The sequence below is a fragment of the Gambusia affinis genome, linkage group LG24 (genome assembly GCF_019740435.1).
Source record: "Gambusia affinis linkage group LG24, SWU_Gaff_1.0, whole genome shotgun sequence".
Lineage (NCBI taxonomy): Eukaryota > Metazoa > Chordata > Actinopteri > Cyprinodontiformes > Poeciliidae > Gambusia > Gambusia affinis.
Genome location: NC_057891.1, coordinates 8,415,678 through 8,437,653, shown reverse-complemented (window position 1 = coordinate 8,437,653; position 21,976 = coordinate 8,415,678). Strand labels below are relative to the sequence as shown.

Below are 21,976 nucleotides of genomic sequence, written 5' to 3'. Positions count from 1 at the left end.
TTAAGTTATTTTTCTTATTTTATATTCATATTTCATTTAATCTAATTCATTATTAATTGGTTACATTTTACTAAGTATTTATTTAGAATTGAAATTATTCTGCTATTTAGTTTTTTATAGTTTCTAATATGTTTTTGGAACTGCAATTATAAATGATTCATGTTAGCCTTTTGAGCTTTTTTTTTTTTTTTTTTATGAATCATTGCTGAGCGTCAGTGCTGTTATTTTGAAAGGAACTCGGTCACATACTTCCTGCGCCATGCTAGCTTGACCCGCTTTGTCAAGATGGCGTTGCTAAAACAGGGAGGCTGCAGTTATTTGAGATCCATCTAAAGTATTTATTATTTGGGGAAACGCCAGATACAATATCCACGGACGGGATGGCAAATCTGGACCAGAAATCACCCAATGTTCTGCTGCAGAGCCTGTGTTGCAGGATCACCGGGAAAAGCGAAGGTACGTCAGTTAACGTTAGCTTGGCCGCCTTATTACCACACTGGATCTTTCAAGGAACCTCCAAGCCAAAGTTCCATTCAAAAACTTGCCATTTTCTTTCAATGAAATGTATTGCGTTTCACTTGTACCCCATACATACAACGAATATGTCGAGAGATTCGGCGGGGAAGGCTCGGGATTTCGGCGTAAACATTTTACGTCAGGTCTCTCGTTATTTATGAATAATTAAATGATTTCCACGTCGGTTTCTTGAGTTTTAACGACTTAAAACGGTCGAAGTGGCCGAGGATTGGAACTGGACTGGAAATCAACCAAGATGGGCGTTAGTTTATGTTTAGATATTTTTACAGAATCAAAATCTTACCAACATGTTAAAATGAATGCTCATGATTTGGAGACATTATCTGGTAGCTGAGACTGGACAGGCGACACGTAGCGGTCTCGCTCATGATGCTGCACATCTCGCTCCTCGGATGTTCGTCTAATTTACTGCCCTGATCGCTTTGATTGACCCTTTTCTAGTTTATCCCAGCTCTCTGTTAATGCGTTAACATTTTAGCCATCATCCAGAGCAACTGGAAGTGTTTGCAGCTTCTGGATGCACTTGCACCCTGCTAGCTGCAGGCCCCTGCAGGATAGCCACGCCAAAGACTGTCATCGTGGACAGTGGTTTTTGAATAACTCTGACTTTTTACATTTTATCACGCAGAAATTACAAACTACACACTTTGATTTAGGCAGGACATAATTGTGAGGGTATTAGAGTAAACACTGCTTAGCACAAATGCAAAAGGTTGAGGATAAAATGTGAAAGAGTGGATAAATTGAAGGAAGATTAATTAATGGGCATGAAGCTGTTTTCTCTTGCCTTTTGACCTTATCCTCTCTTTATCACTTTCAGTAAATGAATTAAACCGTTCCAATTTAGCAGAGTTGATTTTTAAACAAATCTTGGATTTGGACTGAAACCAAATCCAATTTGAAGTAAGACTAAACTATGCCATAAAAATAATTTTGCCCTCACAGATTGCTTCTGCTTTTGCGTTAAGTCATGAATCTACTTGCATCGACCAAATTTACTCTGAGGCTACAGTCCTCAGTGCAGCTGTCCTGGTCTTCCCCTTCTCTCTCTGCCCTACTTCTTGTCCAGCTACTAATGAATAAAGGCCTCTAGTGCAAACAAGCCTTAAAAAAAGAAGCAGCTAAATGAGGGTTTGGAGTGTCCAAGTGCGGAGAAATAAATAAAAACACCAAAATATAAGGTAAAGCTTTTTTGCATGACGTGCTGCCCTTTTGTTAACTGATCGTGTGTTTCTGAAGCCGAAGTCGCCCACCAGTTCCAGTATGCCGTGCGAGTCATTGGCAGCAACTACGCCCCCACCATTGAACGAGACGAGTTCCTGGTATCGGAGAAGATCAAGAAGGAATGTAAGTGCAGTTTTCATGATAGCAGCTTCAAATCGTTCCGTATTGCTATATTCTTTGGCATTATCTGGAAGCAGAGCAGATAATAAATCCACATTATGTGGGTGTTCTCATTTTTATGCTGGAAAAACATTTATGGCACCACAGCCACTAATCCCAGTGGACTTGGATAGTAGTTGATGATGCACAGTTGGCGGGAACACATTGATCTGCTCTGACGATAAAACGGAAATAGCTCGACGCTTCAGAGAGTGAGATGATGAGACGCCACTGATTTCTGATTTATGTTAAATTGGATGTTTAAATAAAGTGCAAGAACTCAAACAAAGCAGCAGCAGAAGCTCGTTTTAGCAGTGACGGTTTCCGTTCCCTTTGCAGTGCTGCGTCAGAGGAGAGAAGCAGACGCTGCTCTGTTCTCAGAGCTGCACAGGAAGCTTCAGACGCAGGTTTGTGTTTCCTATTAGCTTTAGCGAACCTCTCTAAGCATTTCTATTAATCTATGTTTTGCTGCTTGTCAGAGTGTTCTGAAGCATCGCTGGTCGGTTCTCTACCTGCTGCTCAGCCTCTCTGAAGACCCCCGCAAGCCTTCCAGCAGGGTAGGAGAAACAGCCACACAGCTTTACGATCACACGCTGTTCATCAGCTGAAAGTGAATTTAAAGATGGCTGAATCTGACTTCCCTCAGGTTGGAAACTACGGGGCGCTTTTTGCCCAAGCCCTCCCCAGGGACGCGCACTCCACCCCGTTCTACTGCACCCGACCCCAGAGCTTAGCCCTGAGCTACGGTGAGAGGGGCGCCGGCCTGTCTGGAAGCGTTGGGACCAGTGGGATTTCAAGTCTAGGGGTCTACACGCTGAATGGACCCACACCGACGCCGCCGCCACTGCTGGCTGGGTGAGGTTTGATGTTCACGCTTCACCCGTTATCTTTATGCCTCACCTAAGAGGCTTCCAGTAGAAAGTTGTTAATCTGATGTTTCTGTAAAGGTCGAGATACAAGAAGAACCAATTAGCTCTCACCTCTTAGCCGGAGATGTTATAACAAGTTTATGAGGCATCTGAAGGCCATTTCGTCCCATTTGCTCTCATTAATGATGCAGGAGACCTTCAGTCAAAAGTGACCAGTAAACACTCTGGGCTCACTTTTTAATTGGGAAAGAGCGACATCAAGGTTTTCTAGTCTGAAATGTATGGCTACACCTTAATGGTGCAAAGTGCTACAAATGGAAGGAGATTATTTAATGGTTCACAAGAAATTAGATACAAGAACTCTGTTAGATTTATGTCACGGTTCCTTTATAATAATAAATTAGAGTATTTTTCCTTTTTTTCTGGCAACCAACTCTATAAGTAATCCATCAAAGCTTCAGATTATTTCCAGTACAAACCAGAACCTTTTTCGTATGTTCCAGTCAACCTTCCCAGTCTGCAGCTGCAGTTACTCAGCCTCTAGGCTCACGGTTAGCCTGGGCGCTCCCTATAAGCTCCTCCCCCTCGACTGTCTTGGCTCTGCCCACAACCCGGCCACTCCTCGGGCCACAAGTGCCAACTATCAGACCGGTCCGACCTCGCAGGGATGGTGATGCTGCCGGTGAGTAATGTAAACAAAGACGCAAAACTAATAAAGATCAAGATTTTTTTTAATTTTTTTTATATATAAATAAATAATTTATTAAAGCACTAGATATTGTTTTGAAGTAGTTATTGATGTCACTTTAATTTACTCAGAGGCAGACTAAAGAAAAACAGAAATAACCATCGGTATCACTAATCCCAAAGGAATATAATCCCAAAATGTTTCTGCAACATGAAGTAGAGGGCTGCAGGTGCTGGGGAGGTCTCTGCTTGGACCACTTCTGTTGTAACCCCAGAAATGTAACTTTCCAACTATTTTCTACTGAGTTTTAAGAACTTTTAGTTTCTAAACATAATTTTGGCAATCTAAAATTAGAAACTTGATTAGGAAGAGCGTTTTCTGTATTAGTTATGTCGCCTCATCACCCTTAAATTGCTGCGGCAATAAACATTTAAAATATTGTTCTCAAGCAGACGTGTTTAGACCAATTTCTTTTTTGTTGGTTTTTTTTGTATTACATCTCAACGTTTTTGGTTTAAATCGCATCTCCAGCTTTGACCGATCGCCGTCTTCTTCTGCCGCTGCAGGTGAGGTCAACGAGGCAGCGTTGGTGCGGGACATCCTCTACGTCTTCCAGGGAATAGATGGCAAGTTCATCAAGATGAACGCCCAGGACAACGGCTACAAAATGGACAGCAAGGTAGACCAACGCTTGAAAGTCCTGAAGCTGAAATTCCTCAATTGGTCAGGAGATCTGGACGCAATACTCAGAGTGGATGATTGGATTAGATGATTGTTGACGGCGCTTCAGCAGGTCGATCATTGGCGTCTCTTGTTTTTGTTTTCTCTTCTGTCGATTTATTTTGTCTCCTGCCGCTTTGTTTTCATGCCATCAACGCAAAGGCTGCAGGTGGGACTGGTTCCGTTTTCTCTCAGTGAGACTAAACATAGGCCTCTGGTCGATGTGCTCCATCAGGACTCACTCCCACAGGAGACATAAATAAATTAGCCAAGGACGGAGGTATTTTGGACAGGGTTTTTTTTTTCCTACTTAATCTCTCCGCAAAGCTTCCCAGATAAAAGGATTTGTTTAGCAGATGAAAATTTAATGCATCATTAAATGTGAACTACGCTCCTGCTGGGAAACCAGTCTGTTGATGCTTAGTGGGCATTCTAAAGTATACTGGTTGCTTGATAGAAGCTGCAGTGATTTTAGTTCTCCATTAATGCTGTTCAAGGTAAATGTGTGACATAAGACTCATCGACTACAAAGGCAGCACAAACCTATTTACTTAAATGATATAATAAATAAGAAGTAATATATTGCTATTCTATAGATTTTTCACGTAATCACCTAAGCCTTTATACACATTAGATATACATTAAATGATGCAAAAAAGCAAATATTTTTTAAAGTAGAAAATAAACATTTTTGTGCTTAAAATTCAAAACCATAAGATTCCTGTAGTGAAATTGAACCAGGTGAAGCTAAATCTGTTCCACTGAAGAGTTTTGGGTTGAACATATTTTCATCATAATTTATATCACTTGTTGTATCGTTTTAGCTTCATCACTGCTCTGAGTCTGTTGTTCTTTCAGCAAATGGTCTTTTTTTGAGTCTGTACTTCAGTTAATCGGTTGCCAAATTCGATGACAATTATTTCAATCATCAGTTCATCACGATTAATCCGCTTAATTGTTTCAGCCCTACAAAAACACAGCCGCTTTTTCCTTCTACTTGCAGAAGGAAATAACATTTAGATCAACTTTAGATGCTCTTGCCTCTCAAGGTGGTGCTATGCAAGTCTCTGAGGGACACCAGCAGCAGACTGTCTGAACTTGGCTGGCTCCACAACAAAGTCAGGAAGTACACTGACGCCAGAACCCTAGACCGGGCCTTCGGATTGGTGGGCCAGGTGTGTTTGGGTTTGTTGTGTGTTCATTTTGTCCTTCCTGCATTTCTCCTTCTTTATTAATCCTCTATTAATGCCGAACCGTGCAGAGCTTCTGTGCGTCGCTTCATCAGGAGCTGAAGGAATACTACAGGCTTCTCTCCGTCCTCCACTCACAGGTAAACACGCAGACCGACTGCTTGTGGAGCGTCTCTGAAATCGCTGCATCGTTGACGTTTGTGCGCTCTTAGTTGCAGGTAGAGGATGAGCAGGGTGTGAACATGTGCACAGAGGGCAGTTTAACTCTGAGGAGGCTTCTGGTCTGGATGTACGACCCCAAAGTGCGGCTCAAAACGCTGGCGGCCCTCGTCGACTATTGCCAAGGTGGGTCAGGTTCCTCTTCCGGCTTTGTGCGCTGCGTTCATCTTTATGTGACCGGATCCATGTGTGTCTGCAGGCCGTAAGGGAGGAGAGCTGGCCTCTGCGGTTCACGCCTACGGGAAGACGGGAGACCCGCAGATGAGAGCGCTGGTCCAGCACATCCTCAGCCTGGTGTCCCACCCCATTCTCAATTTCCTCTACCGGTGGATATACGACGGAGAGCTGGAGGACACGTACCACGAGGTGCGGTCATTTCCTGTTTGGGCCACGTCTGATCGGTGTACTGAAACGCTCCTGAACGCCGCGCTTAACGAGGTCGTTTTGAAGCAAAAACTCGTTAAGAGTTTATGGCTTGCTTCGGGAACATTGTTCCCTTCGAATGCTCTGATGTTTGACCCCAACGAACGGCAGCATTAGATGGAGCTGGAGAGGGGAGAACGTCCGCCTCTTAAACGAGAACGGATGAGAGCGGCGTAATGGAGACCACTATGATGGATGCGTCTCCTTTTCACCCCCCTCAGCCTCTCTCGCATGTTATTTATGGATTCGCAGTTATTCGCTGCGCTGGAATGGATTTAAGTGCTGTGTTTAAGACAATCCAAATTAAATTATTAAACCTTTCAGCGGAAAAAAATCACCCAGGAGGCCTCACACAGTCGCTACGGTAACGGTTGATAAGACATGAAAAATGTAACGCGTTGTGACTTTTATAAAAATATTTAAGTAATTTTTTTTAGATCAGAACTGGTGAGTGAGTGGATCTAAATCGAATCCTAATAAAAATGTAAGCTGAAAAATCTAATATGAAAAATCTATATTAAGAAAATAAGAAAATAGACTAAATGAACTACTAAAAGTTTCCAGAGTTTTAGTGTTACACTGAAAAAAAAAGGTATTTCTTCTAGTTTGTAGTGTAAATATCAGTACACTTGAAATAGGACTAAATTCAATAAGAAATAGGCAAATTTCTCTCATTGGCAGAATTTTTCCACTTCCATCAAAACATTTTTTGGATTTTATAGCTGAAATGATTTGCCAGGTGAAATCTGGTACTTTTTCATCAATATCAAGGAATTATTCATTTAAAACAAGCTTCTATATCTTGCTGAAAAGTTACTTGTGAGCTCATTTTGTCTGTGTGTCAAGTGTTTTAAGATATTTGCTATAGATATTAGATAAAAAAAATACTTGGTAAGAATTTGAGCTTTTGGCAGAGTAAATTGTCATAAAATACATATTTACTAATCAGTTGACTTCCCAAGGCATGTGGCTGCACTGAATTTTAAGAGGTTAACACCAATGCAAGCCACACTTTTCAGATGTTGGTTAGTAAAAAATAAAAGTTAATGTCAATTTGCTTTCTTTTCACTCCACAATTATTCACCATTTTGCTTTGGTTATAACAGAAATACCATAAAACATATTTTAACTTTAAAAAGTTAAAATATTTCTGGAGGCAAGGTGTTGTTTTCTAAACCACACTGCAGTTAATCTTTGTGGTATAATGGTTTCAAGAGAATCTCTCCTCTTTTAATCTTGTTTGCTTGTAGTTCTTTGTAGCGTCAGACCCAAATGTGAAGACGGATCGTCTGTGGCACGACAAATATTCCCTCAGGAAGTCGATGATTCCCTCGTTCATCACCATGAACCAGGCTCGCAAGGTAAAACGCTCACAGGCTTCCGTGACAAAAGACACGACGCCATGGAAACAGCAGAGAATCTCCACAAGAACCAATTATCTTCTTTTTTTTTTTTTTTTTTTTAGGTTCTGCTGATTGGCAAATCTATCAACTTTCTGCATCAAGTTTGTCATGACAGAACGCCGCCGGGCAAAATCACCTCGGCGTCCAAACCTGCCGACACTCCGAAAGATGGTGAGACTCTCACTTTGTTTAGATTTCTTCTTCTGTTTTAGCTCCTTTTTTCCCTCCTCGTACTTAAATATTTACAGATCAGATATTTAAAATAGAACTTTTTCTTTGATTTGTTTTTGAAAAGTGTGACCAAAAAAAAGCTGAAAAAATGCTTTATAAAGTAAGGGACTGAATACTTTTTCACAGCACTGTACATATTGAGCTCTCCAGTGTTGTTGTGGAGTCAGGCATGCTAATGACATCACTGTCCACTCTGTATTGGCGGTCATATTGACCAATGTTAGTGGACTGGCAGGGATCGATGCTTTTACCGCTCACCGGCTTCGTCCTTCTGCCCTTCTGACTGCGGAGGCCAGACCGGTTCTTCTTAGCCAGAATTCATTGATCCAGACTCGGTTTGATCTGCAGGTGTATCACAGAAAATATTGATACGTTTGGCTGGAAATCCTGTCAAGGTTACTACCTTCTGGTTTGTTTATCAGACGCATGATCATGCTCAGCTCATGCATCATCTGAAAAGTCCTCCTTTTTTCTTCCATTAACTATTAAATTAGCTGACGTTTATTTCCATAACTGATTAATCGTGATTAATTGTGTCATCCCTAGTCAAAACAGATTAATTCTAGTCTGTATTGCAGTTTTTTGATACTTGTCTTTGTAATTTAATGTTTTTTTTTGTTTCTTTGCGTTGTTTTTAATCATGTCAGTTGCTTAAATATACTGCTTAAATATTAATAAACCTGACTGTAATGAAAAGTGCTTTTATAAATACATATTGTTATTAATATTAAGACTTCGGTGTGGAGCCTCGTCAATGCCTGGATCTGACTCTCGTCTCCGCTCTCCTGCAGCCGCGGAGCTGCTGTCTGACCTGGAAGGAGCTTTCCAGGAGAAAATCGACGCGGCGTACTTCGACACCAGCAAATACCTGCTGGACGTTCTGAACCGTAACTACCTGCTGCTGGAGCACATCCAGGCCATGAGGAGATACCTGCTGCTGGGCCAGGGAGACTTCATCAGGCACCTCATGGACCTGCTAAAGTCTGACCTTCCACCGCCTTCTGTACTGATCAAACTGTCCCAGCGTCCAGCCGGGACGTGGGGTGTAACTGTGTCGTTTCTTGGCAGGCCTGAGCTCGCCCGACCTGCCACCACGCTGTACCAACACAACCTGACGGGCATCTTGGAGACGGCAGTCAGGGCCACCAACGCGCAGTTTGACAACGCAGAGATCCTAAAGAGGCTGGACGTTCGCCTGCTGGAGGTACTGCTGCGTTTTCGCCCTGAAAAATCCAAAGATTTCTTTAAGATTCTTGCTGACAGGTGGTGCTGTTTCTACGTTTTGGCTTCAGGTGTCTCCCGGTGATACGGGCTGGGACGTTTTCAGTCTGGATTACCACGTTGATGGACCCATTGCAACAGTAACGCCCATCTCTGAAAATCACTTATTGATCAAACGTTAACCTGCTTCTAAGTTATATTTCTCTATGGTCATCAGGTGTTCACCAGAGAGTGTATGGGCCACTACCTCAGAGTGTTTAACTTCCTGTGGAGAGCCAAGCGAATGGAGTACACACTGACGGACATCTGGAAGGGACAGATGTGCAACGCCAAGCTGCTCAAAACCATGCCTGGTATGTTACACACACACACACACACACACACCATCCTGCTCAAATACTCTTTACACTTTGTTTTGAAGGTTAATGCTTATTAAGGATTCAATCAGCACTTCATGTGCACATATAAACGTGTTAAACTACCTGAGGCGTTAATGCATTTACTGATGGCCTATTAGAATGGAAATTATCACTCATTAGAATTTTATTTTATTTTTTAATGTAATTGATTAATTTAACCTTGTTTTGTTTTGTTAACCTTGTTTTGACTTCATGGGTAATTTGTCTGTACCTGTCCTCTCTCGCCCTCCAGAGCTCTCTGGTGTGCTGCACCAGTGTCACATCCTGGCCTCTGAAATGGTTCACTTCATCCACCAGATGCAGTACTACATCACCTTCGAGGTCAGACCATTAGCTCTGCCGCCACCGCAATGCTCTGCAAGACAGAAAACCAGCAGCTGCAGACGGACATGTTGCTTCGAAATAATCACATTGTGTTCATTAAGTGGATTTTAAATATTAAAAGCAGTTAGGGAAGCATGAGTTGTGCATCGTTGTCATCTTATGAGTGTCCAACTTGACTCCTATAAACGGTGTGTGTGTGTAGGTGCTAGAGTGCTCATGGGACGAGCTGTGGAACAAAGTGCAGCAGGCCCAGGACCTCGACCACATCATCGCTGCCCACGACGTCTTCCTGGACACAATCATCTCCAGATGTCTGCTGGACAACAGCAGCAGGGTGACGCAGCGTTTTCTACTCCATTTCATTCCCCCCCTCTTTCTCTTTTGATTCACTGGACTCATTCCTGCTTTTATCTCTCCGTCTAGTCCCTTTTGAACCAGCTGAGGGCCATATTTGACCAAATTATCGAGTTTCAAAATGCGCAGGACTCTCTGTACCGCTCGGCGCTGGAGGAGCTCACCCTGCGGCTGCAGTTTGAGGAGAAGAAGCGGCAGAGGGAAGAGGAGGTGAGACGTGGAGATGAGCTGAAACACACACAGATCTGCCTTTCTTTGGGAAGATATTCCCCATTTCTTTAAAAAAGGCATGGGTAAATGTACATCAGTGCTCTAAATGTGCAAGAATGATAACCTCATAAGCAGCACAAGGTTCCTGGAGCATGTTTGATATTGCAGAGAAAAATGAAATTGGATTTATTTTAAGATAAAAGTATAACTAACATTTGGGAGACTCCATCAGAAGTAAGTGTCACTGCAGCTGCTATAGTTTCAGAGAAAATGATGGAACATAAAATTATTTGGATTTTGTTTGAGTTGTACAGTATATAAACCGTTTAAAAATATAAATAACGCCATAGATCCACATGTGGACATTGCCTGTTTCAAGATTGATGCAGCTGAGGTCAACTAAAGCACATTTACAGACGTTTTAGTGAATGTCTGATGTCCGTCTGCTGGTTCAGGGCGAATGGGGCGTGACGGCAGAACAGGAAGCGGAAGAGAAGAGGCGGATTCAGGAGTTTCAGGACACCATACCGAAGATGCGATCCCAGCTTCGAATCCTCACCCACTTCTACCAGGTTCTGTCTGATTTTCCCCGTCGTAGATCCGACTCCATGTTTGGGTAATCCAGCAGCTAATGACTTCTTCCTGCTTCCATCTGTTCAGAGCATTGTCCAGCAGTTCCTTGTGCTGCTGATGACCAGTTCAGACGAGAGTCTGCGCTTCCTCAGTTTCAGGCTGGACTTCAACGAGCACTACAGGTCCGACTGCTGAAACTCAAACTAATCTACGTTTACAGCTGATTGATTTTGAAATCACTTCTATCTCCTAAGTGAAACAAGGTCACACACAACACCTTAGGGATCAGGGAGTGTGGGGAAGTTTCTGTTTTACACCTAGCTTTTTTTTTTTTTTTTTAATTTTACTTGTGTTTCCTTTTTTCAACTGACTGACAGAGGAGCGAGGAGTCAGGTGAGGCTGAAGGGCTCTTAGCAGGACACTTTAGGTAGATACATTTTTTTCCCCTATTGGGAAAATATAAAGCACCCAATAGACGATTAGCTGAGAAGAAATGTGCGTTTTCACCTCAACATTTTCCACAGCGAAACCGCTTTTCTGAACTTTCTGATTGAATTTCTATCAGGGCCAGAGAGCCGAGGCTGCGGGCGTCGCTGGGCGCCACCAGAGGACGACGTCTGTCAAACATCTGACGTGAGGGCCGCCGCTCGACGCTTCCCATCGCAGCACGGGGTGTGACCTCACTCACACACGCCACCTCCGCCCACCGCTCTGGAGACGCCATGAAAGGGAAAAGCATCCGGAGCAGACCAACCCTTGACAGGATCTGGGCTTCAAATGAGAATTCTGAAAAGAAGAAAAAAGAATCAATTTTAGTTTGAACGGGGAGACGAAAGATGCAGCCGTCGGACTGAGCTGTCCAGGTCACCTCACATGGCATGCCTTACTAAAGGAGGGGAAACTATTTCTCAGCCTGGTTGCCAACTCCAGTCCCAACACACACGTTTGTACATAGTGTAAAACAAAAGTGTATGTAAGTGTTGAAGCTTCTCCACACATCCACATCTGGCTTTCTGTCTTCCCACCAGAGGGCGACCAATTTGAATCTGAGGTGCATTTCTTTTCCATTTTGTTTTAATAGAGGTTATTAAAATAATACAATCTATTAAGTGTTAGTACTACTCTTCAGTAAATCTGTCAGGAGTTTTTTTTGTTTGTTTGTTTGTTTTGTTTTTTAAAAACAAAGTTTCAGTAGTTTGGAGAAAACCAAACAACCGAGCTGAAGTGGAAGCTGAAGGAACAAACTGGGGACGTTTTATTTACAATCAAGATCTGATTGTAATATTTTTCACTTTCTCTTAAAAGGGCATATATCATATTTGAAGTGTGAAACATCAGTTACAATCAGCTCTTCTGCTGTTTTTTTCCTTTCCTTGTTCAAGACAGACGGGTCCTTTACAAATGTTTTTCTCACGTTAACAGTCTTTTGAATAATTCGTTCAAAACAGGAACCAATTGTCTATGTGGATGATAGCATTGTGTCTGTACTGATGGAAGAATTTGATCTGTGCGGAAAACATGGAAGTAAACAGCCGAACAATGAATTTCTTCTCAAAAAAAAAAAAGAAAGTGATGTATTCCCTTTTAATAGCTGATTTCTCTGTCAGTTTAGCTTGTTCACAATCATATGAGATTTAAGACACATGAGTGATACGCCCTCAGATTTACAGAGAACCTAAGGAAAAACTAATCCATTGAAATAGTCTTCATAATTTATTTATTTATAGTTTTCAACCAAATAAGGAATCCGAAATGACTTAATTTGTATTTTAAATGTGTTTCTTTCATTTACATTTTAAACTGTAAATGTTCCTTCCTTCTCAGAAGCTTATCATTAAATACAATCGTCAAAAAAAATAAATAAATAAAATCAACCTCGCATCTCGTCACCACAGGAACTGTTTCCTATTTCTAAATTGTGCATATTTCTACATTAAATAAATAAATAAATCAATGTCTAAATAAGTATTTGGCAGAAGATATTTACTTGGACAGCTTATTTTTTAGAAGCACGTCTATTCCAGCTGTGATAGTTGAGCATTTAAGTCCACTACATTTACATTGAGTAAATGTAGTGGACTTTTCTCGAATGTAGATCACGAAGTGAGGGAGCCGTGATCCAACATCAGGGATGGTTTAAAAACTTGCCTCAACAGCTCACGTTTCTCTTCAATATTTCAAAAGTAGCAGTTCATTTGGTGCCGAACGGTAGGTGTTCGACAGCACTGCCGTTCGGTGACAAATCTTTTACTTCTGCGGGTGGAGGAAATATTTCAGGTTTTTGCTAAAAGTCATATTTTCCCCCTGCCATCCTTCAGAGCAGGTAAACTTTGGTGAGGTGCAGACATTTCTCTGATGAGTGTAACCTGACTGAACTGGAGTCAGGACTTGTGCGCTGGCTGGTTCTGTAAATTCATTGGGTAACTCGTAAAGTAATGTAAGTGTTGGGAATAAATCACCCTACTTCTTTAATAAAATGTATTTTTTTCAACAAAAATAAGTGTCATTGCTTAAAATTTTCTGCGCATTTCTTGAGGCGATGCTTTGGGATTTGATTTTTGACTAATAATGCCACCTGCTGGTCACAGGGTAGAAGTAACAACTATAAATAAAGTTTGTTTTTATTCAAACATCAGCAGTTTTCTAGTTGTTCTGCTGAGGTAGTGACATCAGTTTGACATCACGCAAATTGATGTCACAAAGAGTGATGCACACTTGAATTCTACAGTCATAACCATTGCAGAAGAGAGAGAGAAAGCAAGTAGAAGGATTGTCTCCGAGGAAGAGATTGACCACGAAAGCTTTTCAAAATAAAAAGGCAAACCTTAAAAAACAAATTAAAGAAACCATTGAGCAGCTTTAGGATTTGTCCAGGCAAAAAAGATAAACAATGAATCGAAACAGTAAGGCGTCGACTTCTGATTCTGACCAAGAGACCTTAGCTAGAGAGACTCAAAGGCTCCGTAGCATCTTAAGAGAAGTGAACATGATGTCAATTGAGAGACAATCTCTGATTAAAGAAAATGAGGAGCTGAAGAGCCAAGTTATAAACATTGAAAAAGCTACACTTGAAAAGGACAAACACCTTTTGGAGAAAGATGAGGAATTAAAGAAACTGTACGACGTAAACAGAACGTTACAGGAGGATAATAACACAATGGAGCAGAAAACCACCAACTTGGGTCTGAAAAACACTGCTCTGGAGCAGAAAAACACTGCCTTAGAAATCGAAAAAAGTACCCTGAAGCAGGAAAACACCACCCTGGAGATGGAAAAGATAGCTCTGGAGCAGAAAATCAAGGCCTTGGAAAAGGCAAAAAATACCCTGGAGCAGGAAAAAACTGCTCCAGAGCAGAAAAGCACCACGCTGGAGCAGAAAATCGCTGCTCTGGGACTGAAAAACACTGCCCTGGAGACAGAAAAGACTGACCTGGAGGAGAAAAACACCACCTTGGAAAAGGAAAAGAATACCCTGGAGCAGGAAATGACTGCTCTGGAGCAGAAAATCGACTCCATGGTTCTGAAAAACACTTCCCTGGAGACAGAAAAGACTGTTCTGGAGCAGAAAATCACTGCCTTAGAAAACAAAAAAAATAACCTGAAGCAGGAAAACACAGAGCTGAAGACGGAAAAGACTGCTCTGAAGCAGAATATCAAAGTCTTGGAAAAGGGAAATAATAGCCTAGAGAAGGAAATAACTGCTCTGGAGGAGGAAATAACTGCTCTGGAGCAGAATACCGACGCAATGGAGCAGAAAATTGCTGCCCTGAGTCTGAAAAATACTTCCCTAGAGGTGAAAAACACTGCTCTAGAATATAAAAACACCACCTTAGAAAAGGAAAAAAATAACCTGAAGCAGAAAAACGCTGCCCTAGAGATGGAAAAGATTGCTCTGGAGCATAAAAACACCGACTTGGAAAAGGCAAAAAATACCCTGGAGCAGCAACAAACTGCTCTAGGGCAGAAAAGCACCACAGCCCTGGAGCAGAGAAACACCACCCTAGAGATGGAAAAGACTGCTCTGGAGCAGAAAAATACCAACTTGAAAAAGGAAAAAAATACCCTGCAGCAGAAAATTGCCGCCCTGGAAACAGAAAAGACTGCTCTGGAACACAAAAACACTGAATTGGAAAAGGAAAAAAATACCCTGGAGCAGAAAAAAAATGCTCTGGAGCAGAAAAGCAACACCCTGGAGCAGAATACTACTGCCTTGGAGCAGAACATTGCCTCCCTGGGTCTGAAAAACACTGCCCTAGAGACAGAAAAGATTGCTCTGGAGCAGAAAAACACCGACTTGGAAAAGGCAAAAAATACCCTGGAGCAGCAACAAACTGCTCTAGGGCAGAAAAGCACCACAGCCCTGGAGCAGAGAAACACCACCCTAGAGATGGAAAAGACTGCTCTGGAGCAGAAAAATACCAACTTGAAAAAGGAAAAGAATACCCTGCAGCAGAAAATTGCCGCCCTGGAAACAGAAAAGACTGCTCTGGAACACAAAAACACCGACTTGGAAAAGGCAAAAAATACCCTGGAGCAGCAACAAACTGCTCTAGGGCAGAAAAGCACCACAGCCCTGGAGCAGAGAAACACCACCCTAGAGATGGAAAAGACTGCTCTGGAAAAGAAAAACACCGACTTGGAAAAGGAAAAAAATACTCTGAAGCAGGAAAAAACTGCTCTGGAGCAGAAAATCTCCACCCTGGAGCAAGCAAACACCACCCTGGAGAAGGAAAAGACCGCTCTGGGGCAGAAAAACGCTGCCTTGGAAAAGGAAAAAAATACCCTCGAACACGAAAACTCCATTTTCAGCCAGGTAAACACCATCTTGGAGGACGAAAACGCGTTCTTCGAGCAGAAAAGAGCCACCTTTGAGCGGGAGACCACCTTCTTGGAGCAGGTAAACACCGCCCTGAAGAACAAATGCACCGCTCTGGAACAGAAAAACAAAGCATTAGAGAATATAATCACTGCCTTGGAGATGGAAAAAGCTGCCATAGAGGAGAAAAGCACTAGCTTTGAGAATTTGACAAATGACCTGCAGCTTGAAGTGGAACACCTGAATCATTGCCTGAGGGACAGAATGAAACAGCTGAGGCAGCAGCAATCTGAAGAGGAAACCGACGAAGACATCCAGTCAGTTTCAGACCAGCCACAGGAGCAGCCGCCTATATTCAGACGTGTGATCGGAGGCTTCTCCAATACAGTACTGAAAATGTGTATTGACACTATCAGGTACTGGGTTAATATATTATACTTCTAAATAAAGAAGGGTCATGAAGGCTCCAAGCTTCATGCTTGATTATCAGTGGCAGAAAAGCTTGAGGACAACAGGACTGCGGTGTCAGGGGAAGCTTGACTTCTGGGCACTGATGGCGGAAGAGCTTAATGCTTGAAAGCTGCTGACAGCAGAATTTGAGGCCCGCAGGACCACAGGAACTTGAGGCAATCGAACTCCGGTCTCCTTCGTCACCAGACGATTCCTTTGTCACCAGGTCATATAGTTATATTTTGAACTCTAGTTTTGTTTTTATTTTAGTTAGGGGTCGGATGAGGAGGGGCCAGCAGTGCCTCCCAGACTGCCTGCAGGGCTTCATAGCGAGTCCTGTTGGTCTCCGGGGTGACCTCCAGGGCTTCTTAAGGAGTCCTGTCAGTCTCCTGGACTGCCTCCAGGGCTTTGTAACGGGTCCTGTCAGTCTCCTGGACTGCCTTTGGGGCTTCATAGCGAATCTCGTTGGTCTCCGGGTTGACCTCCAGGGATTAGTAGTGAGTCCTGTCGGTCTCACGGCCTGCCTCCAGGGCTTCATAGCGAGTCCCTTTATTCTCTTGGCCAACCTTCAGGGCTTTTTTGAGGGTCCCTTCACCCTCTGCAACCTCGTCGTGGGTCCCATTGGTCTCCAGGTTCCTGCTCTGCCGCTGGCAGGTATTTCCTCCGCTGTCAGAGTCCCCCAAGGTTTCTACTCTTCTGCCGGCATTCTCCTAGGTTTCTGCCCCGCCGCCAGCATCCTCCAACGCTGCTGTTCCGCCGGTGTCCTCCTCAGATTCTTTTGTTGATCCTTTTTTTGTTTCTATTTAATTCTGCCTTGTTTTCCGCATCTTCATTGGTGATTCTAATTATGTCTATTTCTTGTTTCTAGTTATTTTTGTTTGTTCTAATAAGGTTCCTTTAGTCTACTTACTCCTTTGTGTTTGTATTTTGGCTATCTCCCTTTGTGATCCTCCAGCAGTTGGAAAATAAGGGAATGTAAAATGATTGATTGTATATTGTAATTGTAAAGACATCCATCCATCCATTTTCTGTTCATCCTTGTCCCTAATGGGGTCGGGAGGGTTGCTGGTTCCTCTCGAGCTACGTTCTGGGCGAGAGGCGGGGTCACCCTGGACAGGTCACCAGTCTGTCGCAGGGCAACACAGAGATATATAGGACACACAACCATTCACATACACACTCACACCTTGTAAAGACATATATTTCCCAAAAAAATTTTAAAAAGCCTTATATTTTTGGTTTCTTTCCTAGATCTAGTGTGACATGTGCCTGAGGTGGTTCCATCAGGCATCTGTGGGAAGCCCACCAATTGAAATTTTCTTAATCCAGTAATCTGTCATATTTTACCTTAGAACAGGATTTACCAGAAAGTCTACACTCTCATCTTTTCAGGAAGTCTTAATTTTTGGGCCCTGCTATAAGCCAGCTTCCATCCTCTTATATCAGCAATGAAAAATTATAAATACACACTACGTGTTGGAAGACTGTTTACTTTTATTTGTCAGACTTAAGTGACAGAAGTTGGAAAAAGACTGATTTTCTTGCCATTTAAAATAACAAAACAAAACTGCATAAGAAGACCTCATTTATTTATTTATTTTACAATTTTGTTATTGCTTATTTTTAAAACAACACAGTTAAAGTGTTTATGGAGCTGTAATCCTTTGAACAATGTTACCATGGAAACCATAAGAGCATCTGTCAAAATATAAATATTACGACAAAGATCATCTGAAGAGGTCTGTTAAAGAAACTGTAAGTAAAGGCTTATTTATTTATCACATACATTTGCAATATTTTATACTGATGTTTAATAATTCACTTTGCAATATATGTAGAATCATGTCATTACTAAGACTAAAATGTGCAAAGCAGAAATCATCCTTCTGTTTCAAGATTCTCTTTTATTACTGTTAACATAAATGAGTTTACAAAACATCTGTTTAATTGGATAGTTAGCCTAGCTTATGAAAACTTTTTAAAATAAAAACAGAAATGAGAACTTTTCTGAGGAATTAGGGAAAATATTTAACTTTGGTAAAGCTAGCTGACATAAAACTGGATGTTTTAAAACCATAATATGTGAAGTCACGATGTCTCTTATAAATATCTAGTTTCAAATGAAACTGTTGCTACTGATACGCAAATAACATCAGTTCTATTTTACATATTATGAATGTCTGTTTTACGCAGAACTGAAATGGAGGAACATCTATTGGAAGAGAAAGCCGGCGTTACCAGCACAGTGACATACTTGGAAGAGGTTTGTTATTAAAACTTTTTTTGTTTTTAATAGTCTTTCTGCATTTAGTTTGAATGTTCTCTCTGTGCATGCATGGGATTTTTTTGTGCACTCTGGCTTCATGCCACACTTCAGAAATATGACATCTATTTTAATTTGGGTTCTCTGAATTGCTATAAGTAATGCGTGTGTGTGTGTGTGTGTGTGTGTGTGGAGAGGGGGTGCGTGTGCGTGCATTGTTGTTTGTCCTGTATGTTTCTTCGTTGCCCTGTAACCGGTTTTACCTGACTTAACAAAACCCAAATGTTTATGTTAGCTTACAAAAGGGGTCTTAAACCTTTTGGAAGCATCTTTTGGAACCAAAGATGGTTCTTGGACTGTAAAGGTGACTCTTTACAGTCCAAGAACCATCTTTGCCTTGAGTGCAGATAATAAAAGAACAACACATTTTTAGAGCCACAAATGTTACATGACTTGTCACTTTGATAAACATTTAACTATAGAAAATCTGTTGTCATTTTAAAGGACCTCCATTCTATTTCTTTTTTGGGATTTAAACAACATGTTAGGATCCTGGGTTGTTTGGTTGGGTTTTGTTTATTTCTGTTCCTCTTCTTTTATTTGGATGAGCTGGTTTTTGTTTTACTCTGGTGTGGTGTTTTCTTAATTATTCTAGTTTCACTATTTCATGTTTCTTACTTTGGTTACATCAATCTTCTTTCTGTAATTCATTCCTTTCTTAGTTATTCAAGTTTATTATGTCCCGCTATTCGTTTAGTCCCCAGTGTTCCCCGTCAGTTTTTCTCTCTCCCTGGTAGTCTGCCCTGCTTCTTTGTGGATGGTCAGTTTTTTGTTCATTGTTTTGATTAAACCTTTTTCATTATTCACTGTGTGTTTTTGCTGTTACGTTGAATATCTTAGGGATCACATTTCTGACAGCAAAACGCCCGAAGTGATCAGAGATTTTACCCCCAATAACAGTTTTAATCAAGAGACTACTTGACTAATTTCAGTAGCAGAAAAAAATCAAATAAGTAAAATCAATCATTTCAAACTAACCTATTTTCCCCTAATCTATTCCCCAATTCTGCTTCTGCTGAATTATGCAATGTCTTTTGCCAAATTTTATTATTGTACTTTTTCAAACATTTTACTATTGTACTTTTTCAGCGAATCCACACAGGTGAAAAGCCTTATGGATGCTATCGTTCTAAGAAGAGATTCAGCAATTCTTCAGGCCTGAAGCGTCATCAGCAAATCCACACCAGTGAAAAGCCTCATAGCTGCAGTCAGTGTGAAAAGAGGTTCAGACATGCTTCAGGACTGAAGAGTCATCAGCGAATCCACACCGGTGAAAAGCCTTATAGCTGCAGTCAGTGTGAGGAGAGGTTCAGATATGCTTCAGGACTGAAGCGTCATCAGCAAATCCACACCAGTGAAAAGCCTCATAGCTGCAGTCAGTGTGAGGAGAGGTTCAGACATGCTTCAGGACTGAAGAGTCATCAGCGAATCCACACCGGTGAAAAGCCTCATAGCTGCAGTCAGTGTGAGAAGAGGTTCAGATATGCTTCAGACCTGAAGAGTCATCAGCGAATCCACACCGGTGAAAAGCCTCATAGCTGCAGTCATTGTGAGAAGAGGTTCAGAGATGCTTCAGGACTGAAGAGTCATCAGCGAATCCACACCGGTGAAAAGCTTTATAGCTGCAGTCAGTGTGAAAAGAGGTTCAGACATGCTTCAGGACTGAAGAGTCATCAACGAATCCACACCGGTGAAAAGCCTCATAGCTGCAGTCAGTGTGAAAAGAGGTTCAGACATGCTTCAGGACTGAAGAGTCATCAGCGAATCCACACCGGTGAAAAGCCTTATAGCTGCAGTCAGTGTGAGAAGAGGTTCAGAGATTCCTCACATCTGAAGAGTCATCAGCGAATCCACACTGGCGAAAAGCCTTATAGCTGCAGTCAGTGTGAAAAGAGGTTCAGATATGCTTCAGACCTGAAGAGTCATCAGCGAATCCACACTGGCGAAAAGCCTTATAGCTGCAGTCAGTGTGAAAAGAGGTTCAGACATGCTTCAGGACTGAAGAGTCATCAGCGAATCCACACTGGCGAAAAGCCTTATAGCTGCAGTCAGTGTGAGAAGAGGTTCAGAGATTCCTCACATCTGAAGAGTCATCAGCGATTCCACACCGGTGAAAAGCCTTATAGCTGCAGTCAGTGTGAAAAGAGGTTCAGACATGCTTCAGGACTGAAGAGTCATCAGCGAATCCACACAGACGAAAAAACCCGATCCATATAAGACAACAACAACAACTGGAAGCTAGTGATAGAACTTCTTTCTATCACTATGGCGACAACATGTCTGACATTTATATCAATAATAATAACAAGCATGCAAATAAATTGTCATGTCGTCTTTTTTGTAGCAAAAACAAAGAAACTATCGGGATGTGGGGTTGTTTGAGTTTGGTTTTGGAATTTTGTCCTTTACTATTGTACTTTTTCAAACATTTTAACTGAGTCATCACTTTTCAAATCCATTTCACTGGTCTTATGCCTGAAATAGCTGCAGTCAGTGTTAAAGAGGTATATATCTCACATCTGAAGAAATATATCACGTTCCACACCGTGAAAAGGTCACTTATAGCTGCAGTCAGTGTGAAAAGAGGTTTACAAAACCCAGGACTGAAGCAGTCATCAGCTCATGTTGCGTTTATAGGTGGCTCAGAAAAACCATTGCTCACTATTAATTTGTTACCTGAAGCAATGGTGTTACGCTATTCGTATGACTGAGACATTTCTGACTCTTCTATCGCTGCAATTTGCAATAGAAGATGAAGCTGGTTACGATCCAGGAGGGTTCAAGTGTCTATGTCCATGATGAGCAAAACAAAGAAACTATCGGGATGTGGGGTCTCTGAGTTTGGTTTTTATATTTTGTTTATTTATGTACTTTGTTCAAACATTTTAATAATGAACAAAAAATAAATAAATACTACTTACTACTTTTTCAAATATTTTAGTATTATTTTTCCAGTTTACCAAAAAAATGAATGAATGAAACCATCCAAAAAAAAGCCACTAGAGGGAGCAAGAGTCTTTCTTTTTATTCAATTTTTACTTGCTCAAAAAGCGTTATTATTGTGGTTTTAGATTCCTGGTTTTATGCAGCGAGATTTTCACATTCTAAATTATATCGTGATAATTTAGCGAGGACACAGATGAAATGAAAAATGAAATTGGTCTCCACATCTTAGGAGGGTTCAAGTGTCTATGTCCATGATGAGCGATTCCTATCACTGGTTTTAGATTCCTGGTTTTATGCAGCGAGATTTTCACATTCTAAATTATATCGTGATAATTTAGCGAGGACACAGATGAAATGAAAAATGAAATTGGTCTCCACATCTTACTGCTGAGCTGTCGTCTTTCCAGCTGCGACATCTTATTCAACTGGTTTAATTTCTGTCCAGGACTTGTGAAAGTGTGCGTGCCTCATTTGTGAGTAAACACCTGCTTTACTTGTCCGCAGAGCCGCCTCTTCAGACGCATATAAAGGAAGCTCCCTCATCTTTCTGGATAACAGTTTGAGAAAATTGTCAATTTGAGAAGCCAGAGCAGCGAGGCGCTTGACTGCTGAACTGGAACAGCATTTTTCTTCCTTCTGCACACTCCTCCATCTCTTTGTGTCTGATGTGATATATC

At 41.6% G+C, this 21,976-nt stretch overlaps 3 protein-coding genes and 1 long non-coding RNA gene across 6 annotated transcripts in view; 2 read left to right on the top strand and 2 right to left on the bottom strand.

Annotated features, from left to right (window-relative positions):
* Positions 1-240: 240 nt before the first annotated feature.
* Positions 241-12,009, top strand: tubgcp3 (tubulin, gamma complex associated protein 3). Of its 2 annotated transcripts, XM_044109197.1 has the most exons (24): positions 241-456; positions 1,777-1,884; positions 2,260-2,327; positions 2,400-2,477; positions 2,567-2,775; positions 3,293-3,471; positions 4,044-4,156; positions 5,247-5,372; positions 5,459-5,527; positions 5,600-5,732; positions 5,806-5,972; positions 7,280-7,390; positions 7,495-7,603; positions 8,455-8,644; positions 8,732-8,867; positions 8,956-9,024; positions 9,102-9,237; positions 9,536-9,624; positions 9,830-9,961; positions 10,051-10,191; positions 10,647-10,763; positions 10,852-10,946; positions 11,142-11,157; positions 11,330-11,401. In XM_044109197.1, exons 1-24 carry the CDS (start codon positions 381-383, stop codon positions 11,399-11,401), a joined length of 2,739 nt encoding a protein of 912 aa, XP_043965132.1. In that variant the 5' UTR covers positions 241-380. The 2 variants fall into 2 exon arrangements, with proteins under 2 accessions (XP_043965132.1, XP_043965131.1); XM_044109196.1 differs by lacking the exon at positions 11,142-11,157 and having other exon boundaries at positions 242-456; positions 11,330-12,009.
* On the bottom strand, positions 7,928-11,361 carry LOC122826882. The gene is made up of 3 exons (XR_006369888.1): positions 11,272-11,361; positions 9,515-9,658; positions 7,928-8,005 (listed from the first exon to the last, which is right to left on the bottom strand). It is a non-coding gene; the product is annotated as an uncharacterized LOC122826882 (long non-coding RNA).
* Positions 12,010-17,679: 5,670 nt separating the features above from the next.
* On the top strand, positions 17,680-20,668 carry LOC122826873 (zinc finger protein 271-like). The gene is made up of 3 exons (XM_044109218.1): positions 17,680-17,785; positions 18,224-18,293; positions 19,443-20,668. The coding sequence occupies exons 2-3, from the start codon at positions 18,231-18,233 to the stop codon at positions 20,568-20,570; spliced, it is 1,191 nt and encodes a 396-aa protein (XP_043965153.1). The 5' UTR covers positions 17,680-17,785; positions 18,224-18,230; the 3' UTR covers positions 20,571-20,668.
* Positions 20,669-21,581: 913 nt separating this feature from the next.
* The window catches only part of LOC122826872 (fibroblast growth factor 14-like), a 65,645-nt gene continuing 65,250 nt past the window's right edge, over positions 21,582-21,976 (bottom strand). For both annotated transcript variants that reach the window (XM_044109214.1, XM_044109215.1), the window contains exon 12: positions 21,582-21,975. The gene's annotated coding sequence lies outside the window, so the exon portion shown is untranslated. The remainder of the gene's footprint in view (position 21,976) is intronic.

Excerpts from the sequence above, each read along its gene's own strand:
- LOC122826873 (XM_044109218.1), top strand. The coding sequence starts at position 18,231 with ATGGAGGAACATCTATTGGAAGAGAAAGCCGGCGTTACCAGCACAGTG. Across the intron at positions 18,294-19,442 it reads CAGTGACATACTTGGAAGAG|CGAATCCACACAGGTGAAAA; the intron begins GTTTGTTATTAA and ends GTACTTTTTCAG.
- tubgcp3 (XM_044109197.1), top strand. The coding sequence starts at position 381 with ATGGCAAATCTGGACCAGAAATCACCCAATGTTCTGCTGCAGAGCCTG. Across the intron at positions 3,472-4,043 it reads CAGGGATGGTGATGCTGCCG|GTGAGGTCAACGAGGCAGCG; the intron begins GTGAGTAATGTA and ends CTGCCGCTGCAG. Across the intron at positions 5,373-5,458 it reads CCTTCGGATTGGTGGGCCAG|AGCTTCTGTGCGTCGCTTCA; the intron begins GTGTGTTTGGGT and ends CGAACCGTGCAG.